Source organism: Larus michahellis, unplaced genomic scaffold, assembly GCF_964199755.1.
Source record: "Larus michahellis unplaced genomic scaffold, bLarMic1.1 SCAFFOLD_78, whole genome shotgun sequence".
NCBI classification, from domain to species: domain Eukaryota; kingdom Metazoa; phylum Chordata; class Aves; order Charadriiformes; family Laridae; genus Larus; species Larus michahellis.
The window spans coordinates 112,828-133,369 of NW_027436116.1; the positions used below are offsets into that span (position 1 = coordinate 112,828).

At 54.4% G+C, this 20,542-nt stretch overlaps 2 protein-coding genes across 2 annotated transcripts in view; both read left to right on the plus strand.

Annotated features, from left to right (window-relative positions):
- Positions 1 to 20,542, plus strand: part of LOC141736976 (olfactory receptor 14A16-like) — a 142,395-nt gene that overhangs the window by 71,444 nt on the left and 50,409 nt on the right. The window lies entirely within an intron of this gene.
- LOC141736979 (scavenger receptor cysteine-rich type 1 protein M130-like) lies at positions 185 to 14,866 on the plus strand. Its single transcript, XM_074571647.1, has 17 exons — positions 185 to 515; positions 720 to 817; positions 1,149 to 1,253; positions 1,708 to 2,026; positions 2,379 to 2,689; positions 3,342 to 3,648; positions 4,006 to 4,320; positions 4,932 to 5,246; positions 5,668 to 5,703; positions 5,987 to 6,092; positions 6,752 to 6,900; positions 7,116 to 7,268; positions 7,520 to 7,672; positions 8,603 to 8,667; positions 10,625 to 10,716; positions 13,152 to 13,335; positions 14,789 to 14,866. Exons 1-17 carry the CDS (start codon positions 185 to 187, stop codon positions 14,864 to 14,866), a joined length of 3,117 nt encoding a protein of 1,038 aa, XP_074427748.1.

A 20,542-nucleotide genomic window follows, 5' to 3' on the forward strand; every position in this document is an offset into this window, starting at 1 on the left:
GCTGGAGTACTGCACCCCTAGCCTTCACAGGCTGTGGGGAGAGCAGGGACCCCCACACTGGCCAAGGGACAGCCTAGAGGGGTGAGGACTCCCACCCTCCCACCGTGGTGCTTCTGACTCATCCTGGGCAGGGGGGGCCTTCTAGACCTGCACTCTGGGGCTCGGTGCTCTCCTGAGCGGTCCCATGTCGATGTTCGAAGGGGCTGCAGAGGTGAAGCTGGAGGATGGCGGCGGACGCTGTGCTGGGAGAGTGGAGGTGAAACACCAGGGCCAGTGGGGGACTGTGTGTGGCTACAACTGGGACATGGACGATGCTGCAGTGGTTTGTAAGCAGCTGCACTGTGGGTCTGCTCTTGAAGCTCCTCAGTACGGACATTTTGGGCCAGGATCTGGCCCCATTTGGATGGCTTATGTTGCGTGTCATGGCACCGAGTCAGCCCTGTCTGATTGCACAGACACAGAAGAGATTCGACAATACTGTGATCACAGTCTGGATGCTGGAGTGACGTGTTCAGGTACGGTGCCAGCCTGTTCCCCACCTTTGTGACCAGGACGGGGGAAGGGACCTGGCTGTGCCCTCAAGGAAACAAGGGGTTACTGGAGAAGGGCCTGGTGTGGCTGGTCACGCTGCTGAGCTGGGACTGTCATTGCTGGTTTCCCCGGTCCCTGAGGAAAAGCCAGTGGGAACCCGCCACTGCCTGACCCCTGATGTGTCTCAGCCCACCCTCCATCGGCGCCTGGGGCTGGGACATGGTGCCCTCATGCAAGAGGACTTAGAGCAGCTCACATGGCCACCCACAACCCTGGGCCCAAGGAGGTCAGGGACTTTTGGGTTGTGTCCCCTGGCAGACATGAGTCCCCCAAAGCAGAGGGGCTGCTCAGAGGGCAGGGGCCCTGGGCTTGGGCAGAAGAGCTGGGTGGCTCATGGCCACCTCATTCCCCTTCCAGAGCCACCCCATGAGAGCGAGCCCACAGGGAAACACCCCTGTGCAGGCAGCGCTGACCTGCTGCCCAGCCTCTCCTGCCTACCCCAGCCCCTGCCTGCCCTGTGCCAAGGGCACTTGCCAGCACTTTCTGGCTCTCCTTGCCCTGGGAGCTTGTGTCAGCCCAGGGCTGCTCCTCTGCCCCCTCTCCTGCCCTCTACCCAGCTGGGGGCCAGGGATGTGCACCCCTGGCGGTGTTCTCTGGCCCTGGCTCAGGACCCTCCCCAGGCAGGTGCTGGAGCTGGGGGCTGGTGGAGACAGCGACCGGAGGTACAGCTGCACCACATCTGCTCCCTCTGACATGTCCCATCTAATAGCAGTGCCTCAATGGGCTCCATTTCTGGTGGCTCCAAGGGGTTCCTCAGCCTGGCTCTCAGCTTGGTGGGGCAGAGCAGGCTGCAGCAGCCAGCAGAACCTCAGCCCATCTCCTTGGGCTCAAGCGCTGCAGTGCCTGGGGCCAGTGCCAGGTAGCCCAGGGTCTCCAGGAGGGCAGCAGTTTTTCTAAGCGCTTCCTGTGGCTGTGGGTTTGGGAGAAAATCCAGCCCACGAGTGCTGTGATGATGTTGGGGGAGCAGCAGGGGGTCCCTGGTGTGTTTGTGCCATCAACACCCGCTAGGAGCTGCTGGGAAGCTCGTGGGTCTCTTTGCCTGTAGCCACCTTGCAGGCCAGGTAGGACATGGGTATGTAACTGCCAGAGGGCTGTGGGAACTCACAGGGTTCTTTGGTTACTCCAGGATTTGTCCGGCTGGTTGGAGGGGACAACCCCTGCTCAGGACGAGTGGAGATTCATGATAGGAACGAGTGGAAAACTGTCTGTGACTCCGACTTTGGTCCCAAAGCTGCCGACGTGGTCTGCAGAGAGTTGCAGTGTGGCACAGCCCTGTCTGTCCCCGGGGCAGCTCACTTTGGAGAAGGGTCTGGTCCCATGTGGGACAGAGAGCTGCAGTGTGTGGGGAATGAATCCCTTCTCAGCTCCTGCCCCACGGGGTCCCCCAGGGACCAACCCTGCACCCACGCGAATGCTGCCGGTGTCACCTGCACACGTAAGGACTCAGGGCAGGGTGTTACCACCGGGGGTGTGCCGATGATGGGGGAGCAGGGACGGGACTGTGCTGTGCTGGGTGTGAGGACAGAAGGGGTGATCACAGAACCATAGGATGGTTTGGGTTGGAAGGGACCTTTCAATGTCATCTAGTCCAACTTGCCTGCAACCAGCAGGGACCTCTTCAACTAGATCAGGTTGCTCAGAGCCCCATTAGACCTGACCTTGAATGTTTGTCTGCAGCCCTAAAATGGTGCAGAAGGAGGAGAAAGGCAGGATGTCCATTTGCCCTCTACTCCACCACCCAAGGGAGAAAAGCACAAGTCTGCCCTGTCTCATCCTTCTCTGTCCAGAGTTCACAGGGTTCAGGCTGGTGAACGGCAGCACGGCGTGTGAGGGGAGGGTGGAGGTCCATGTGCAGGGGACCTGGGGCACCCTCTGTGCCTCCCGCTGGGACCTCTTGGACGCCCATGTTCTCTGCCGTCACCTCAACTGCGGGTTTGCTGAGTCCATTTCTAAAGGAGGGCGTTTTGGGAGAGGAAGCGGCCCTGTCTGGAGAGACTCCTTCCACTGTGACGGGACTGAAGCCCACCTGGGAGAGTGCCCAGTGACTGCCCTGGGGGCCTCGCCGTGCTCCCATGAGAATGACGCTGCTGTCATATGCTCAGGTGAGTGCAGGAAAACACTCGGTTACTCTGTTTTCCTCTTAAATGCTCCCAAAGCAGGGGACCCTGTGGCAGTGCAAGGCTCTGGCTCAGAAGGTCCCCACAGAGGGCTGGCGGCAGGCAGGCGAGCTCCAGGGCCCTCCTGCAAGGGTGCCAGAGCCTGGAGACGTGCTGCAGGCTGCCGGGCTCCCCGATGCTGCCAAGGGCTGGGGCATGGCTGCTCTCCCCAGGCCCAGCTCGCTTCGCATCCCTGCGGCTGGTGGGTGGAGGAAGCCCGTGCGACGGGCGAGTGGAGATCTTCCAGCACGGGACGTGGGGCAGAGTCCTGGATGAGCAGTGGGACGTGCAGGAGGCCAGCGTGGTGTGCCGGCAGCTGCAGTGTGGAGAGGCAGAGGCAGCCTACAACCCCCCGAAGGCTCAGAGAGGGATGGGTCCCGTGGGGCTGCGCGGGGTGCGGTGTGCAGGGCACGAGGCCAACCTGACCCTCTGCAACACCTCCCTGCCTGAGAGTGCGCTGGAAGCAGGGATTGCCGAGGACGTGGGGGTCGTTTGCTGGGGTGAGTGGCGCTGCACGGCTCCCCCAGGCTCTGGGCTGGGTGGGCAGCTGGCCCTTGACAGCACCCGGGGTTTCCTCCTGCTACAGGGAGCCGTCAGGTGCGGCTGGTGAACGGGCCTGGGCGCTGCGCTGGGAGAGTGGAGATCTACTACCAGGGCAGCTGGGGGAGTGTCTGCGATGACGGCTGGGACCTGTCTGATGCTGCCGTCGTTTGCCGCCAGCTGGGCTGCGGAGGGGCACTGGAGGCGGTTGGCTCCGCTCGCTTCGGGGAAGGCTCCGCTCAGATCTGGCTGGAGAGCGTGAACTGCTCCGGGGCCGAAGCTGCTCTCTGGGACTGTCTGGCAGGGTCCTGGGGGCAGCACGACTGCGGGCACAAAGAGGACGCAGGAGTCGTCTGCTCAGGTGTGTGCCTGGAGCTGTGGTGGGAGCCCAGTGCCCAGGCAGGCCGGGACGAGGGGAGAGCCGGCAACGGCCGAGGCTGTTCCTGGCCAGCTCTGAGCCCCTGACAAAGGCCACCGTGGGGACACCCATGCACAGGTGCCCTCAGTCCCACCGGGGGTCCCTGGGGAGCTCAGCTGTCCCTGACGGTCCGCAGGGAGGGCAGGGGTGTCTGTCCATCAGGGACATTTCTCTGTCCGTGGGTGCAAGGGGGACTTGCTGGACGTGCCTTTGCCTGTCTGAGGGCCTGGCGGGTGCAGGGGTGTCCCTGCTCCCCCAGCCCCAGCCCAGCCTGTTCCCCCTCGCTGCCTTTCCTCCCAGAGTTCATGGCCCTGAGGCTGGAGAACGGCACCAACTGCTCCGGGCGCCTGCAGGTTTTCTACAATGGGACGTGGGGGAGCGTTTGCTCCAACTCCATGACTCCTGAAACTGTGTCGCTGGCATGCAAGGAGCTGGGCTGCGGGGACAGAGGGTCCCTGGAAACACAACGGCCCCACGGCAGGCTGTCTGGCACGGCCTGGCTGGATCGTGTGGAGTGTGGGGAGAGAAACAGCTCCTTCTGGCAGTGTCCCTCCGCTCCCTGGCACCCGCAGTCATGCGACGACCTGCGAGATGAGACCCACATCACCTGCAAGGGTAATTCTGAGCTAGCCGGGCACCAGCATCCCCTGCGTTCCTGCTCCTGGCTGGGCATGGTCAAATTCCTGGGCCTGCAGGGGCCTTTCGTTTCCAAGGCAGACGCTGCTGCTGCTGGTACCAAAAATGGGACTTCCTCTCCTGGAGCCCCACACATTCACCAGCAGTTGCCAGCCGGGCTCCCAGCTTCGCCTGGTTGAGGCAGAGGTTTCTCGAGGCAAGGTCCCAGAAGGGAACAGCCAGGGCTCTGAGGAGTGTCCCTTCCATGGACACCCTCCTGCTCTGTGACCCAGGGTCCCTTTGGGGCTGAGCAGTCAGGGTCCCCCACGTTGCCGAGTGTGTGTCCCCCGAAGGACCGGGGTTCAGCTGCTGCCATGGGTGGGTGGCACGAGCTGAGCTGAGCCCCGCTCTCTGCTGCACGCCCCCCTGGAGCAGCCCTTTCACCACAGCGTTTCCCTCTGCAGGGAGTCAGCCAGAAACACCCCCGGCCCCAATGGCTGCGTGCCCCAGCACCCCGAGCTGCACAGGTAGCTGCTCCTCTGCATGCCCCTCTCGCCTGGCAGGGCTCTGCCTGCTGTCCCGCGGCCCTGGGAGCTCTCTGCCTTCTCCAGACAGGGAGAAGATTCGTGCCGTGGGAGGGGAGAAGGGGTGCTCCGGCCGAGTGGAGGTGTGGCACCGCGGCTCCTGGGGGACGGTGTGTGACGACTCTTGGGACATGCGGGATGCCGAGGTGGCATGCAGGCAGCTGGGCTGTGGCCCTGCGGTGTCTGCCCTGGCCGAGGCTGCATCTGGGGAGGGGAGCGGCCCCATCTGGCTGGAGCAGGTGGAGTGCCGGGGGACAGAGCCATCTCTGCAGGACTGCTGGGCCCGGCCTGGGGACAGCGGTGCCTGCCGCCATAAGGAGGACGCGGCCGTGATCTGCTCAGGTGAGCGGCAGGGCTGCGACACCTCGAAGGGCAGGGACACCTCACAATTTCCTCCATTGGCTGCCATTATGGCTCCAGAGCTCCTGAGAGCAAGGCCATCCCTGCAGAGCAGGAGAGCCTTTTGCCGAGTGGGCAGCAGCTTCTGTGGGGCTGGGTGTCCTCCAGCTTCTGCCCGCAGGGCCCTGCAGCCCCCAGGGGCATCTCCTGGGCTGCCTGCTCTGTCCCTGCTCTGGGCCCTGCGCTCCATCCTGGCCATGCTCACCAGTCGTGCAGGAGGGGCGATTTGGGTGGGATGTGGCAGGGATGTCTGCACATGCACACGTGCGCGCACACACTCACACACACGGTGTGTCAGAGAGGAGGCTCCCTGGTACCTGCACCCCCACCCTCTCAGCCCAGCTCTCCTTCTCCTCCTCTGCAGATGCACCCAGGACGGCAGCACCAACCCCTCCAGCAGGTAACCCGTCCTCCCCACCAGCGCTGGGTCTTCTTGGGGCCAGGCTGTGACCCACAGCCGGAGGGAAGGGGCTCCTTGCTGGGCTGTGAAACTCCCAGGAGGAGGCACCGGGGTAGCGGTGGGGCGGGAGGCTGGGGAGGGCTGTCATTCACCCACTCAGGTGGGAGCTTCCCCATCCCTCGTCCCCTGAAACCCGGTATGTAATGGGGGTCAGGACTGGGGTGTGCCGGCCCCTCACCTCTCCCAGGCCTGGTGCTGCCCTTTCTGTGTTCCTGCCATGCAGATCCCACGCGGGGCCGTCTGACCGGCAGTGGGAGAGTCTCATTGCCCGTCATCATGTGCATCATCCTGGGAGCCCTTGTCTGCCTGCTCCTGGCCCTCCTGGCCGGGCAAGTGCGAAGCGCCAGGGCTGGGCGCAGAGGTGGGTCCCTTCCCAGGGGAAGATGCCTGCTGGCAAGGCCAGGGGTGCCGTGGGGTGTCAGTGAGTGGGAGAGGCAGAGCTGGGGGGACAAGAGCGTGTGCTCTCTGTGGGATCCCATCCCCTCTCTGACCATCCCTGGGCCAGCCCTGCCTCTGTCCACAGGCTCTGAGAGAGCTCAGGAGCCCTTCCATGAGGCCGTGTACGAGGAGATCGGTTCCAGCCCAGCATGGCAGAAGCAGGCAAGGTTCAGCGGCTCAGGTTGGTGTGCGTCCCTTGTTGAGGACACATCTACAGTGCTCTTTCCCCTGGCTGCCACCCAGGATTGACCCCTGCAGCCCCCTAACCCATGGTTTGTGCGGTTGTGGGGCTGTTGGATCTGTGTGGGGAGCACCCATGTCCTGGGCCCAGGAGAGAAGCTTTCTCCCCACCTGCTCTGCGCGTCCCATTTGGGGACAGCCCCTCTCTGCCTGCCCCTGCACCCTGGGGGACACCTGAGGGGTGAGGGAAGGGGCTGTCCCAGGGCAGCTCTGGCAGGCCCTTGGAGATGGGCTTTGTCCCAGGGCAGCAGGGTGAGTCCTGAGCCCTCGTCCCCGTGCAGCCGTGGCTCTGTGGGTCCCACGTCCCCAGCAGCACTGAGCACAAGCTGGGTCAGCAGAGCGCACTCCCCTCACACCCGCTGGGCCTCTCTCCAGGCTCCTATTCAGAGGGGTCCCTGAGCAAGCTGCAGCCCTACCCCGGGGACAGCGAGGAGGAGGATGGTCCATGGCCAGCACCAGGTAATGGGGGGCAGGAAGGGGTGGATGTCTCCTCCCTGCAGACATGTGATGGACAGCAGTGTCACTGAGTGTCACCCTCGGAGCTGGGAGATCGGGCGGGATCTCCTGTGGGGCTGCAAACACCAATGTCGGAGCCCCACGTCCCTGCGCATCCTCCCATCCTCTGCTCTGCAGAACGCATCTTCTCACTGTCACCAGCTCTCCTCTCCTTTCAGATGTCCCTGTCCTGCCTGGAGGTGACCCAGCTGATGGCTATGATGATGCCAGGGAGGTTTCTGACCCTGGGGAGGATCCTTCCCCTGGGCAGGAAGACTGGGAAATGCCCAGGGTGGCAGAGGAAGGATCTGGACCCACGGATACCCTTGGAGGTGAGAGGGAAAGAAAGTGCTGCTGGTTCCTGGGGTGGCATCCCTGGCGTTGGATGAATCGCTGTCACGCTGAGAGCCAAACGTGCTCGGATGGGGCAACCTGCCCCAGGAGTTTTTCCTTGGGGGCTCCATGGGTGGGAGAGGGAGCTGAACGTCTCAGGACTGGTGAGGAGAAGGGAGGAAGCTGATGTACAGCCCAGGAGAGGCACCCCATGGGGTGAACATGCAATGGCCTGCCTTGCTGCTTGCAGGGCCAAACCTGCTCTCCCAGAGAGGTGCTGGTGCCCCCGGAGCTGAGGGGGATGGCTGGTCCCTGTCCCCAGAGAGCACGGGCTATGACGATGCTGAAGAGGTGTCTGTGGCACATCCCCCTGAGGACACAGAGGCTGTGACACCGGAGCTCAGTGCACAACGGTCCCTGAGCCCCGGGCCAGGAGAGCCCGTCCCTGCAGTGCAGCTGGGGGCAGCCAGGAGGGAGGAGAGGTCTGTGCAGCTGGGAGAGCCGTGAGCACCAGGGAACCCTCTCCCTTTTCCCACGGGCAGCAGAAACTGCCAGGGGTTTCCTCGATTTTCATTCCCCTGTTTTTACATAGGGGCCCCCATATTGGTTCTTATTAAAAGCCTTTGAGCCAGAGCTGTGCTTGCCTGCCCAGGTGCTTTAGTGTCTCCCCGAGGGTGGCTGGAGGATACCGGAGCCCAAAGACATGGCGGTGGGGAAGGGGCATGTCTCGGGTGGGTGTGTGGTGCAGGGCAGTGAGCTGAGCTCAGGTCCAGCACAGCTGCCCGCCTCTCTCCTGAGAGGGGGCTCCAAAGAGGCAGCGCACACAGCCCTCCTCACCCCACAGCCAGACCCTGGCTGGGCAGGGCAGGCCCACAGTGCCTGCAGAGGACCAGAGGCTCCAGCTCCAGCCTTTCCCAGAGGCTGGGCATTCAGGGAAGAACCCCCTTGGAGATGCTGGGGATGGAAGCCAGGATCTCCCACATGCAAAGTGGGCGCTCTGCCACTGAGCTACACCCTCTGGAGCCTTCCCAGCAGGAGACACTCTCCTCCCATGAGGGGCCTGTGACAAGCACAGCCCCGTTGTCCTCTGGGTGCCCAGGGACCCTCTGCAGCAAACAGCACTTGAGCCCTCCTGAGATGGGGGAAGTCCGCACTGCCTCTCCCCTGGGGCCTGATCCTGGCACAGGGCTGCACTGCAGAGCACTGCCCCTCCAGCGTCTCTGAAGAGCAATGGGGCAGAAGGAGGCTCTGGCTGCAGGTGCTGCTCCCACACTCTGGCCCCCTCCAGGGCCAACGGAGAGGAGAAAACTCCTGAGCCTCCTCTGCCCCCCAGGGCAAGGGCAACCCCCCTGTGTGCCACATCTGTGCGCAGCGGCAGAGGAGGAAAAGTACAACAGGGTGAGGGACATGCCCTCCCTGGGGTGAGGTGCCCCCAGGCTCTGATGGCACCCCAGGGTGTGCGATGGGGCAACATGGGGGCAGAAAGCTCACACGCCCTCATCCATGTAGCGGGCCTCCTGCACCCCTCTGCCCCGCAGCATCCCTGGAGGTGGGGTGAAGGGCAGTTGTCCATCTCCATGGGGCTGATGCCCAGAGAGGAGCATATTGGTGTGTTACCAGTCATTGGAGCAGGGGGGCAAAGGGGGACAAGAAATTCTGCTCAGGACAGCGTGTGACTAAACAATTCCGATGGCCATGCACTCCGGTGGGTGATCCTCAGCGTGGCTTTGTCAGCTGTCCTGGGCACATCAGAGGTCTCACTGCAACACCCCCCCGGGGGAAGGATGCTGCCATTCAGGCCGCAGCTCCAGGGAGTGCCTCTCCCTGGGACTATGGGTCCAGTGGCCTCTGCTCTGGGAATGGAGACAAGGTGCAGGAGGCGCCTGAGGAGGGGAACAGACTCTGCACCCTTGAGCATGACAAAGAGGAGAGGAACTGGGTCGTGCAGAGGCCCCGCAGAGAGGACATCCCGATCCTGTGGAGCAGGGAAGGAGGCACAGCTGGAGACCACCCCAAAGCAGCCCTGAGTGGAGAGTCCTGCCCAGGGGGAGGCTGGGGACTTGTGGGGCTGGAGGAAGGCTCCTTCTAAGCCGCAGATGTGCAGGTCCAGGGCAGGGACAGTGCTCTGGCAAGAGGTGAAGGAGCAAGCAGGGTTGGGGCAGGCTGGAAGGCGGCAGACGGGCTCTGCAAAAAGCAGAGGGAGAAAAATCACTGCTGAAGCCCAGGGCTGAACCAGGCACCTTTAGATCTTCAGTCTAACGCTGTCCCAGCTGAGCTCCTTCAGCCCTGCCCCAGCAGCCCTTGTCCCCGGGCCACCCCTGCCGGGCCCCAGGCTGACACAGACGAGGAGTGCTCCTCAGGGAGGTTCCCAGGGAAAAGCTGTGCCCAGCCCCGGACAGAGGGGACCGGGCCCCTCCCTGCCTCCAAGCCCAGGTGGGCTCCAGCTTTGGTGGAGGCCACGTTACGCTGGGCGTGCCAAGATGTGTGTGGGCCTCATACAAAGGGGACAGGAGTGAAGGTAAGTGGGCAGGCCAGGCATGTACAACTGCAAAGGCTGAGGGTCAAAGAAGCATAGGACCGATGGAAGACCTTATCACCTGGAAAGACTATTTCCACACATTTTTTTCCTTCTTGAACTTTGCTGCTTCATTCCCAGCTCCTCTCCCTCCTTCCCCCTGAGCAGTGCAGGGCGATGGGGAATGGGGGTCCTGGTCAGTCCATAACAATTCCTCTCTGCTGCTCCTTCCTTCTAACACTTTTCCCATGGGGTCCCTCTTACAGGCTACAGTCTTTCGAGATAAACCTGCTACAGCATGGGCTCTCCTCAAGCTGAAATTCTTTCAGGAAATATCCAGCCTCTCCAGTGTTGGGTCCTCCACCAAGTGCAGGGATTACCTCCTCTGCTGTGCTCCTCTCCTTAGGCTGCAGGGAAATACCTGCTCTACTGTGGTATTCTCCACAGGCTGCAGGAGACCATCTGCTCTGGCACCTGGAGCACCTCCTCTCCCTCCTTCTTCACTCACCCTGGTGTTTTCAGGGCTGTTTCTCACACTGGTTTTTCCCTAACTCCTCTCCCACTCGAGCCCTTGTGTCCTTTCTTAAATACACTCTCACAGAGGTTCCACCATCCTCGTTGACGGGCTCAGTTTTGGCCAGCGGTGGGTTTCTTTTGGAGCTGGCTGGAACTTGGAACAGCTTGCTGGCTGGCAAGGCCTTTGACACCGTCCCCCACAGCATTCTCCTGGAGAAGCTGGTGAATGATGGCATAGACAAGTGTACTCTTTGCTGGGTTAAAAACTGGCTGGATGGCCGTACCCAGAGAGTTGTGATTAATGGGGTAAAATCCTCTTGGCAGCCGGTCACCAGTGGTGTCACCAGTGGTAAAAGAATATTGAGGGAGATCATTGAAAGCGTTTTGCTGGAGCTGAACCACACTATCACAGAATGGTAGGGGTTGGAGGGGGCCGCTAGAGATCATCCCTAGTCCAACCTCCCTGACAAAGTAGGTTCACCTGCAGGAGGTTGCACAGGATCGTGTCCAGGTGGGTTTGGAAGATCTCCAGAGAAGGAGACTCCACCACCTCTCTGGGCAGCCTGTTCCAGCGCTGTCACCATCAAGGTAAAGAAGTTTTTCCTTATGTTCAGATGGAACTTTCCATGTTCCAGTTTGTTCCCATTGCCCCTTGTCCTGTCCCCGGACACCACTGACAAGAGTCTGGCCCCATCCTCCTGACACCCACCCTTTAACTATTTCTAAGTGTTGATAAGATCCCCCCTCAGTCGTCTTTTTTCCAGGCTGAAGAGACCCAAATCCTTCAGCCTTTCTTCATAAGAGAGGTCTTCCAGTCCCCTCAGCATCTTGGTAGCCCTTTGCTGTCCCCTCTCCAGCAGTTCCCTGTCCTTCTTGAACCCAGAACTGGACACAGCACTCCAGATGCGGCCTCAGCAGGGCAGAGTAGAGGGGAAGGATGACCTCCCTCCACCTGCTGGCCACGCTCTTCTTGATGCACCCCAGGATGCCATTGGCCTTCTTGGCCACAAGGGCACATTGCTGGCTCATGGTCATCCTGTTGTCCACCAGGACTCCCAGGTCTCTTTCCACAGAGCTGCTCTCCAGCAGGTCAGCCCCAACCTGTCCTGGTGCATGGGGTTAGTCCTCCCCAGGTGCAGCACCCGACACTTGTCCTGGTTGAATTTCATAAGGTTTCTCTCTGCCCAACTCTCCAGCCTGTCCAGGTCTCTCTGGATGGCGGCACAGCCTTCTGGTGTGTCAGCCACCCCCCCAGCTTTGTGTCATCAGTGAACTTGCTGAGGGTGCACTTTGTCCCTTCATCCAGGTCACTGATGAAGATATTGAAGAGGACTGGACCCAGCACTGACCCCTGGGGAACACCACTCCTCACTGACCTCCAACTAGACTCTGTGCCCCTAATCACAACCCTCTGAGCTCTGTCTTTCAACCAGTTATCTATCCACCCCAATGTCTACTCATCTAACCCACGCTTCCTAAGCTTCCCTATGAGGATGCTGTGGGAGAGCGTGTCGAAAGCCTCGCTGAAGTCAAGGTAGACACCATCCACTGCCCTCCCCTCATCTATCCATCCAGTCACGCCATCACAGAAGGCTATTGGGTTAGTCACACAGGATTTCCCCTTGGTGAATCCGTGTTCACTACTGCCCATAGCTTTCTTTTCCTCCACATGCCTTGGGATGACGCCCACAACGAGCTGTTCCATCATCTTTCCAGGGATGGAGGTGAGGCTGACCGGCCTGTAGTTCCCCGGCTCCTCCTTCTTGCCCTTTTTGAAGACTGGAGGGACATTGGCTTTCCTCCAGTCCTCAGGCACCTCGCCTGTTCTCCGGGACCTTTCAAAGATGATGGAGAGCGGCCCATCAACAACTTCCGCCAGCTCCCTCAGCACTCTCGGGTGCATCCCATCAGGACCCATGGACTTGTGGATATCCAGCTTACTTCCCTGATCTCTGACTTAATTCTCCTCAACCGAGGGGAAGTCCTCCTTCGTCTAGACTTTCGCTGTCACTTCCAAAGTCTGGGGCTCCTGAGGGCTGGCCTGAGCAGTAAAGACCGAAGCAAAGAAGGCTGACCTTTGCTAAAAGTCACTGACCTTTGCTAATGTTCAGCTATCTCTGGAAATCTCACATTGGACAGTTTACCAAAAACATTTTATTCTCATCAAAAAGTGACATAAGAGGGCTGTAATGTCTCTGCGAATCATTCCGCTGGTATTTTATAACTGATACCAGCTGCTTCTGCCAGGCAACTAAAAAGACCTTCAACTAGGAAAATTTTCACAGTACAGAAAACTCCACCTAAACTATTTAACGGTGGCTAAAAATAAGATGCCCCAGTAAACCTTTTGTGTTACATGGTCACAACTAACAACTCTGTAGAAAATACTCACTCTTACAAAGCTCTGATGTAAAAATGAAATAATCAAGCAGCAAAATTGGAACTGCAGCACAGGCTCTTTCGTGTCATTATTTGCAATGCCCAAATTTGTTTACATTTTAGGAAAAATTAGTACAGATCCCTTGGGAATTCAGTCTTTTTTAAATTATCTGTCATTCTGTGTAGTGACGGATTTCACTTTTTGGTCCTCTTTCTTTCTCTTTGCTCTTCTTCATTGTTTTCTTCTTGTGCTTGTGTTTTTGCCTCTTTCCCAATTCCATGTCATTTCCAATGTGTTTCTTGTGCTTCTTGTGCTGCTGCTTCTCTTTTTTCTTTTTCTTTTTCTTGCTGCTGTGATTCGCTGCTGAGCTGGCACTGCCCCTGTGCCTTCGAGTCCGACTCTCAGAAGGGCTTTGACCGCGGCTGCGGCTAACACGGGGACTGCTTAGACTGTGACTTCCCCTTGCTTCAGGCTTCAGCTTCACGACGTCTTCAGCTGGGGCTGGGATACCATTACTGTGCTCCTCCATTGCCTCAACGACGCCTCCTTTTGTATCTGGCTCTTCTTCGGTCTTTCTAACGGCACTTCCTCCAGTAGAACTACTGCTGAGAGGAAAAAAGCGTACCTCAATAATGGCTGGGATACACGATCTTTTGTAACATTTTATAAAAGAGCTTTTCTTTCAATTCTCTGTCTGCAGCATTTCTTCAAAGGATGTTCAATTAGGGGAACAGGCAAGAGACAGAACGAGTCCACTAGCTAACATGAGGAGCAATCAATTAATTTAGTGTCTTCCTACTCCACATTTAATTAACAAAGACACAGGATTATCGGATTGGGGTCTGTCTGAGCTGCTAATTCCTTCACATCCCACTTCTACCAATGGTAGATGAATTAGATACACGTTCCCGTTTCAACGTGGAAGCAAGCAATTACGGAGAGGTACACACAACCCAAATTTTATCCTCAAGTCCCATGTTCTTCTTTAGAAAAAGTTACGTTTTGGAAACTTTTTAGACTATCAAGACACTGTCTTAAGCCTACAGCGATGTCTTCAATGTTTTGAGTTTGCTTTGTTGTGCTTCTTTAGGTGCTGGACTGTAAGGAATAGCAGCCCCACACCAGATCACTTTCCTGTTTTTCACATGTCGCACAATGGAATATAGAAGACTCATCTCCAAGGTAAGAGCCGAAGGAGTCGGCACTGAGCTGGAAGCAGTGCAGCTGTGTCGCCGTGGCACTGTGCTCAAAGCTAAAACCAGTGCAGTGTATTGGCGACCAAGCTGGTATTTCTGCAAGGATCGATTTCATGTCACACTGACAAAGGCAGATCATTACAGCACCGTGCAATTGTTAATGTCAAAGTATTGCACGGTATAGACGTGTCTGTTATCCTTGCCTTTAGCAGTCAGCTGGATGGGAAGGAAGACATGGGGAGGACTCCTCAGAGTCACCATGTAATGAATACGAAGAGGGGGAAAAAGTCCCAGAGGAAGGGTCAAACACGTCAGCAATGAATTAACCTCATGAGCTTTCTGCGCAGTACAGACTGTTTGTTTTCTTTAACAAAATTTGATTCTGACCCAAGGACCGTTTAACAGGAAAAGTGACAGATTATTCACTCATGTAGCATGGATTTAGCTGTTCCTTTCATTAGTCACCACGAATAATTTGACATTGTTGGGGTGCGGGGAGGAGGAAAGAAAGAATAGGAAAAGAAATGATGAGGTACCTGGTGTAATTTACAAGAGCTGAACTAGATCCATCAGCTGCTGTTACTTTTCTTCTCACTTCTCCCTTTGCTTTCTTTTGTTTAACTTTGCTGCTGCTCGGCTCAGGTTTCTCAGCAGGTTCTTTCGCAGGTGGCACATTTTCTCCACTCACCATCATTTTGCCAGTTTCTTGGTTAAGTTCAATCTTTTTTGCAGGGTTGTTAAGAAAAGCAGATTTATCCCCTTCTGGAGGTCGCTCTCCTTTTTCACCATCAGGCTCAGTCTTCCCCTTCGGCCATGTTTTCGATTCAGCAGTTTCTGGTTTAGAGGCCTTTATGTAGGTGGCTTCATGATCTTTATCAACCTTTTAATCTACTTCTCTTTTCCTTTTTTCAGGTTTTGCATCAGAATAGTATCTTGGGTATGGGGGTGACCTTGACTGTGAACAGTGATAACTACGGGACCTTGATCTAGAACGATAGTTACAACTCTTCCCTTTGCCTCTTCTTGGACAGGGTGGCGATCGCGAGTAGGAATGAGAATGGGAACGTCTAAATGATCGAGAGCAGGAGCAGGAGTGGGAAAAACCCCATCTTGACTTGGAGTAGGTATGTGAACTTCTGGAGTAGGATGAAGCACCACAGGGAGACTTGGACCCTAAAACATAACACCAAAAAAAAAAAAAAGAAGTTAATTCAAAACCGTCACTCTCCCCAGTTTTTTTTCCTCCCAAATTTGATTTATTTTTTTTTCCCCCTCTCCATATGCTTACGGCAAAGCTTTTTTCAGCTGCTGACATAACGCTACTGTGAATTGAAGAACTTGATAACACGTAGAAGTTTCTGCTTACAAGACAGAACACCTGCTGCCTTGTTAGTGTAAAAACATACCGGAAGGGGAAGTCTATTTCCGCTCACTTCTACCACGTGAGCTACTGTAGCTATTGACTGACGTAAGGCGATGTATACTGGCCTATACTGGTAGGTGAGCACACACACTTTTCACTACCCAGCAACCACGTGCAGCGCAAATCACTTCTGTTGCAGCAAGATGCAAAAAGTGCAAGTCTTTATGGCTACAGTGCAGCATCAAACATCAAGAAAACACGATTTAGCCTGATGCCAGGAAAGCTTAATTTTAAAATACCAGATTAGTCGATTTAACCTCACTGCTTATTTGGCAAGGATGCAAAATGCTTGTACTGCAATCTTACACACAGGACTATTCAATCAACACCTCGAGACGGACGAGAGTCCCAGCAAAATTTTGCACACGCCTCTAGCTCTGACCAAGGGTAGTGACCACATTTCAAGAAAAATCATACCTAAAAGCTTCTAAACTCAGCCTCTAGTAGTACGACTCAATGCCATTCCTCCAGGAAAGAGACTGACCGCATTGCTACTGAAGAGCTATTCAGACACCTGCCCAAGTCATCTTTTGGGACAGAAACCATCAGCTACCCTGAGGCTTTTCTTCACAAGCTTTTCTTTTCTTATTTTTTAAAGAAGCGTTTCACATTATCCCGCATATGTTCATCAGCATCATTCCTCCTCTCAACGTCCCTCACAAATTTTAGATTTCCTTACGAACAAGCCTGATCTTTTAATTCCTAAGGAAAATTTAACAGTGTCAACAAAATACTAGCGAAAGCCACCAGTTTGCGATCCAGGTTAAAAACTCTCCGTGTATCCACATGAGACAGACAAAAGAGGAAACGAAGACAATTTCCCTCATGTATCTCCTCCAAAGTGCTTTGAGGTAATGGTTGCAATCAGACCAGGGAGACGCAGAAAATCCAGCAACTGCTCCTATTCGGTCTCGAGCCCTCTCAGGTTGTCAGGAGGTGAGGGACGTCACTGCAGCTAAACTCTACTAAAAGAGACCCTTGTTCCTGAACAACAACTGCCAAATTATAACTGTCAGCCAACTGCAACCTCTGCCATGTATCTGAGCTAGTAAGCTACATATGAAACTCCTGTCACTGCTAACGCCTCGAACCATCCAGTCCATCGAATGACCGAGGGGTGGAGCGGAACTCCTCCTGATTCTTCTAGACAGATAAACCTAAAACTGAAATCATATCTAGCTTGCTTACTGATGTTGATAGCATTCGGCATGCTACATTGCAAAATCGAGCGGCTATTGAGTTTTTGCTGTTAGCTCAGGGTCATGGATGTGAAGATTTTGAAGGTATGTGTTGTATGAACCTTTCCGACCACTCATCATCCATTCATAAGCAGTTACGGGAGCTGAAGGATAACATGTCCAAATTAAAAGTGGTCAAAAATGGTTTTGATGATTGGTTAAGCTCATGGGGTATAACGGGATGGTTATCAGACTTACTAAAGCAAGGGCTCATGCTATTGTTGGTTATATTATTATTGATTATGGTAGCCTCGTGTGTTCTCCGCGAAGTGACTGACATGATAGAAAATGCCATGCATAAGGTCTGTCTGGCTCAAGGAGAAAAAGGGGGTATTGTAGGAATGTGTCTGAGAGAAAATGGTCATGTGAGCCAGCCTCCCTACTGTGAGAGATTAGATTAAGAGCAAAACAGGCGGTAGAAGATGGAATTAGTACATGGGAAAAATGGGACTGAGAAGGCAGAAAACATGTTGTGCTAGTGACTAAGCAATTTACGACGCGAATTCTTGTAACCAATCTGATGTGTGAATGAACTGCATGCACAGCGCGTGGACAGTGTAACTGGGTAATCAGAAATAAGCGAGTCGCGTGTACGGCTACAACGCAGGGTATAAAAGATGATGATGATCTGTGCTTAATAAATGGCTTCTGTTGATTCACATTGGATCGTCTGGAGTCCAGTTATTTCTCCTCAGCAACCTCTGCTATACATCTGAGCTAGTAAGCTACATATGAAACTCCTGTCACTGCTAACGCCTCGAACCATCCAGTCCATCGAATGACCGAGGGGTGGAGCGGAACTCCTCCTGATTCTTCTAGACAATCTGCTTCTCCATTATGGACATGTCGAGCACTTACCTGGAAAATGAACGCCTGCGCTCCTTTTGCACCTTTTGTATTCCATCAACTCCTTAGCAAAAGCATACGTTTGACCTTTATTACAATTAGAGTTTGACCTTTAGGACAAAACGACACCAAGAAACAAACCGTGCCCAACGTGAGAAAACGTATACTGCACGCAAGCGCAAAAGGTGCATGTCCTATTTAAGCAAAACCAGTTTAGAATTCCTGTAAGTTGAAGGGACAGTTTTAGAATTATGTTTGTCTTCTTTTAGTTTTGCACGTTTGCCATCTGCAAGAAAAAAGCCTGTTGAAAAAAATACTATGTCATTTTTGCTTATGTCAGATGCACTTCAGTGTAACTGCAGTCCAGTACGCTCTCAAAATACAAAAATGAAAAAGAACAAACACAACTTCCTTGAGCCAAGTACTTACTCCTCTTCCAGTCGCTGGTGTTCTCTGTAAAACTCCTCCCTAGATAAAGGAGGAGCTTGTGTCACTGGGATGGGATCGGAATGCGCCATTGGTACTGCTGTTGGTACCCAGGCTGATGACATGTTTGCAGGAGCTGGGGGATATCCTGGAGGGGAGTCAGTGTAGCTGGCAGATGGCGGCTGACCAGGTGGAAACTGGGGAGGAAACTGTGGTCGTAGTGCCCCCGGTAGAAGAGGAAGTGCTTGGGGTGGTGGAGGGTACAAGGAAGGCGGAGGCGCTGGCACGAAGACTGCTGTTGATGCTGGTAGCGTTGGGGCTTGGGTGCTCTGGGTACGTTCACCACGCAGGCGTCCTCGACTGGAACTTCTAAAGAAACCCAAATACACGTGTCACCGTTTGTTACACTCTGCTCTGATTTCAGAGAGGAAAGCGAACGAAGCCGGAGCGTGGTGGTGAGCACTGCGTGTTCTCAGCCTAAGCATTTTTCTCCCTGCTTCCATTTGAGACTACGCTCATTTCTTGATCCTCACACTTGCCTCCCACAACCTCACCCCCAGCAGTTCCCTCAGTCTTCTCTCCCTATACGCAGCTTTGCGACTGTGGATGGAGGCTGCCCCTGCTTAGGAGAGACTCCCACGTGCCAAGTGCCCACCGCTCCTCTACCAATCCTTGATACACCTCATACTTCACACTTCTGACCTTCAAAGTACTGCACAAATAATAACTAATCTTCTCTGAAACGTCTTTGGACTTCTTCCACGTATGCTTCCTATGTTGCGGACTCATGATGATGTATTTGGCCTGTTCTCACCCCCAAATTGTTATTTTCTTGCTTACTGAATTTGAGATTTTTAGATAATCTGTGGCATGGACCCTGGCTTTTGTTTTTATTTTTCTTCAAGATTTTATAAACACAATGCACCCTTACAATCTGTCTAGAACAAATATATACCAAAAGGGAGGACTCACTTGACGCGGCAGTAATAGATCAAACAGACTCTTCTCTCTCTCTCCAACTGAGAGAAAGCAGCTTGGCTATTTGAGACGACTAAATGGAAGGAATTCAAAATTGTCATCATATAAGAACGTTGACTTTTCCAATAACTTGCTCAATGCGTATCAACTAGGTTGTTAAAAAAAGAATGCTGGAGGCCGAATTCTATGGGGAAATCAATTTCTTCAGCCCGATTCAGCCAGTAATCAAGAGGGCATCTTTCCACCTGATTCTTTAATTGTATTTCATTTTTAGATGTACTTACTTACGGTTTCCTCAAAAAGTGTTAATTTTTCAGAGTCCTCTTTTCAATCGTGTACTGGAGTTTTACTTTAAGTCATCTTAGAGCCATCACATATGCCCTTTGTCAAAGACAATTAAAATCAAGCCATTTCAAAACTAATTAGAATCACAGAATCATAGAATGTGTTGGGTTGGAAGGGACCTCTAAAGGCCATCTAGTGCAACCCCCCTGCAGTCAGCAGGGACATCTTCAACTGGATCATGTTGCTCAGAGCCTCATCCAGCCTGGCCTCGGATGTCTCCAGGCATGGGGCCTCCACCCCCTCTCTGGGCAACCTGGGCCAGTGTCTCACCACCCTCACTGTAAAGAACTTCTTCCTCATGTCTAATCTAAACCCGCTCTGCTCTAGTTTAAACCATTGCCCCTCATCGCTACATGCCCTTGCAAACAGCCCCTTGCCAGCTTCCCTGTAGGCCCCCTTCAGGTACTGGAAGGCCACAATAAGGTCTCCCAATTACCACTTGTATTCTCCACAGCTATCTGGGCATACTTACCTCATTATAAATCAGCTGTTATCTAAGTTACGTGCTACGGCCTCATTTAACAGGTTACGAGCAGTAATATACTGAATTTCTGCAGAACACTTACAGGTCCCAGCCTGGTCTGCCACCCGCCGAGCGAGGTGTACTGGCACTCGTTGGATGACCTTTCAGAGTGGGGAGAGGAAACAGAAAAAAATCCCGTTCAGTTTATCTGATGATAATTTCTGAAAAGAAATTCTAAAGTTTTAGTTACTTACCAGTCGTGGGCATTGATTGCCCTTGGGGGCCCAGAAGACTTGGTAATGCTGGTTGTCTTAGTACAGGAATCTGACAGCCCTTGTGAATAAACGCAAACAGTTGGAAAATGTTTGGAGCTCTACTAAAATACAGGACTCACGGCATATGTTGAAATAAAATTTACCTTCTCTTCCAACAAACTGCTGACTGACAGAGAGGAAGATCTAGAAAGCTCAGCAGCAGTCACCAGAGCACCAGGAGGTATAACAGTATCAGCATCGCTACAAAAAACATGAATTTTTGTTATTCAAACAGTGTTTTGACGTGCTACTGGAAATATAAAGTCCAAGGTGAGAAAAGGCTGACTACTGTAAATGGAAACAAATAAAGAAAAAGTAATCTTCACCAGATCTACCAACTGGAAGTTGGGCGATTCCACATGAAGCCCTGAAGAGAAGTCTACGTGGAATACCGGCATTCAAAGAGACAGCTCACTGGAAACAGAATTTGTTAAGCTGGCTGCACACGGGAGGATTAGTGTACATATAACCCACATGCTGAACCTCAGTTTTGGACGATGCAAGAACAGAAATTCTATTAGGAATCGGCTGTGTTCTAGTTCGGAGGCTGCCTGAGAGGTTCTTTTGAATTGTGAGCCCCTGTATTCAACGGTACGGCGGAGCCTGACAGCCTTCTGGACAGAGTGGCTGTTT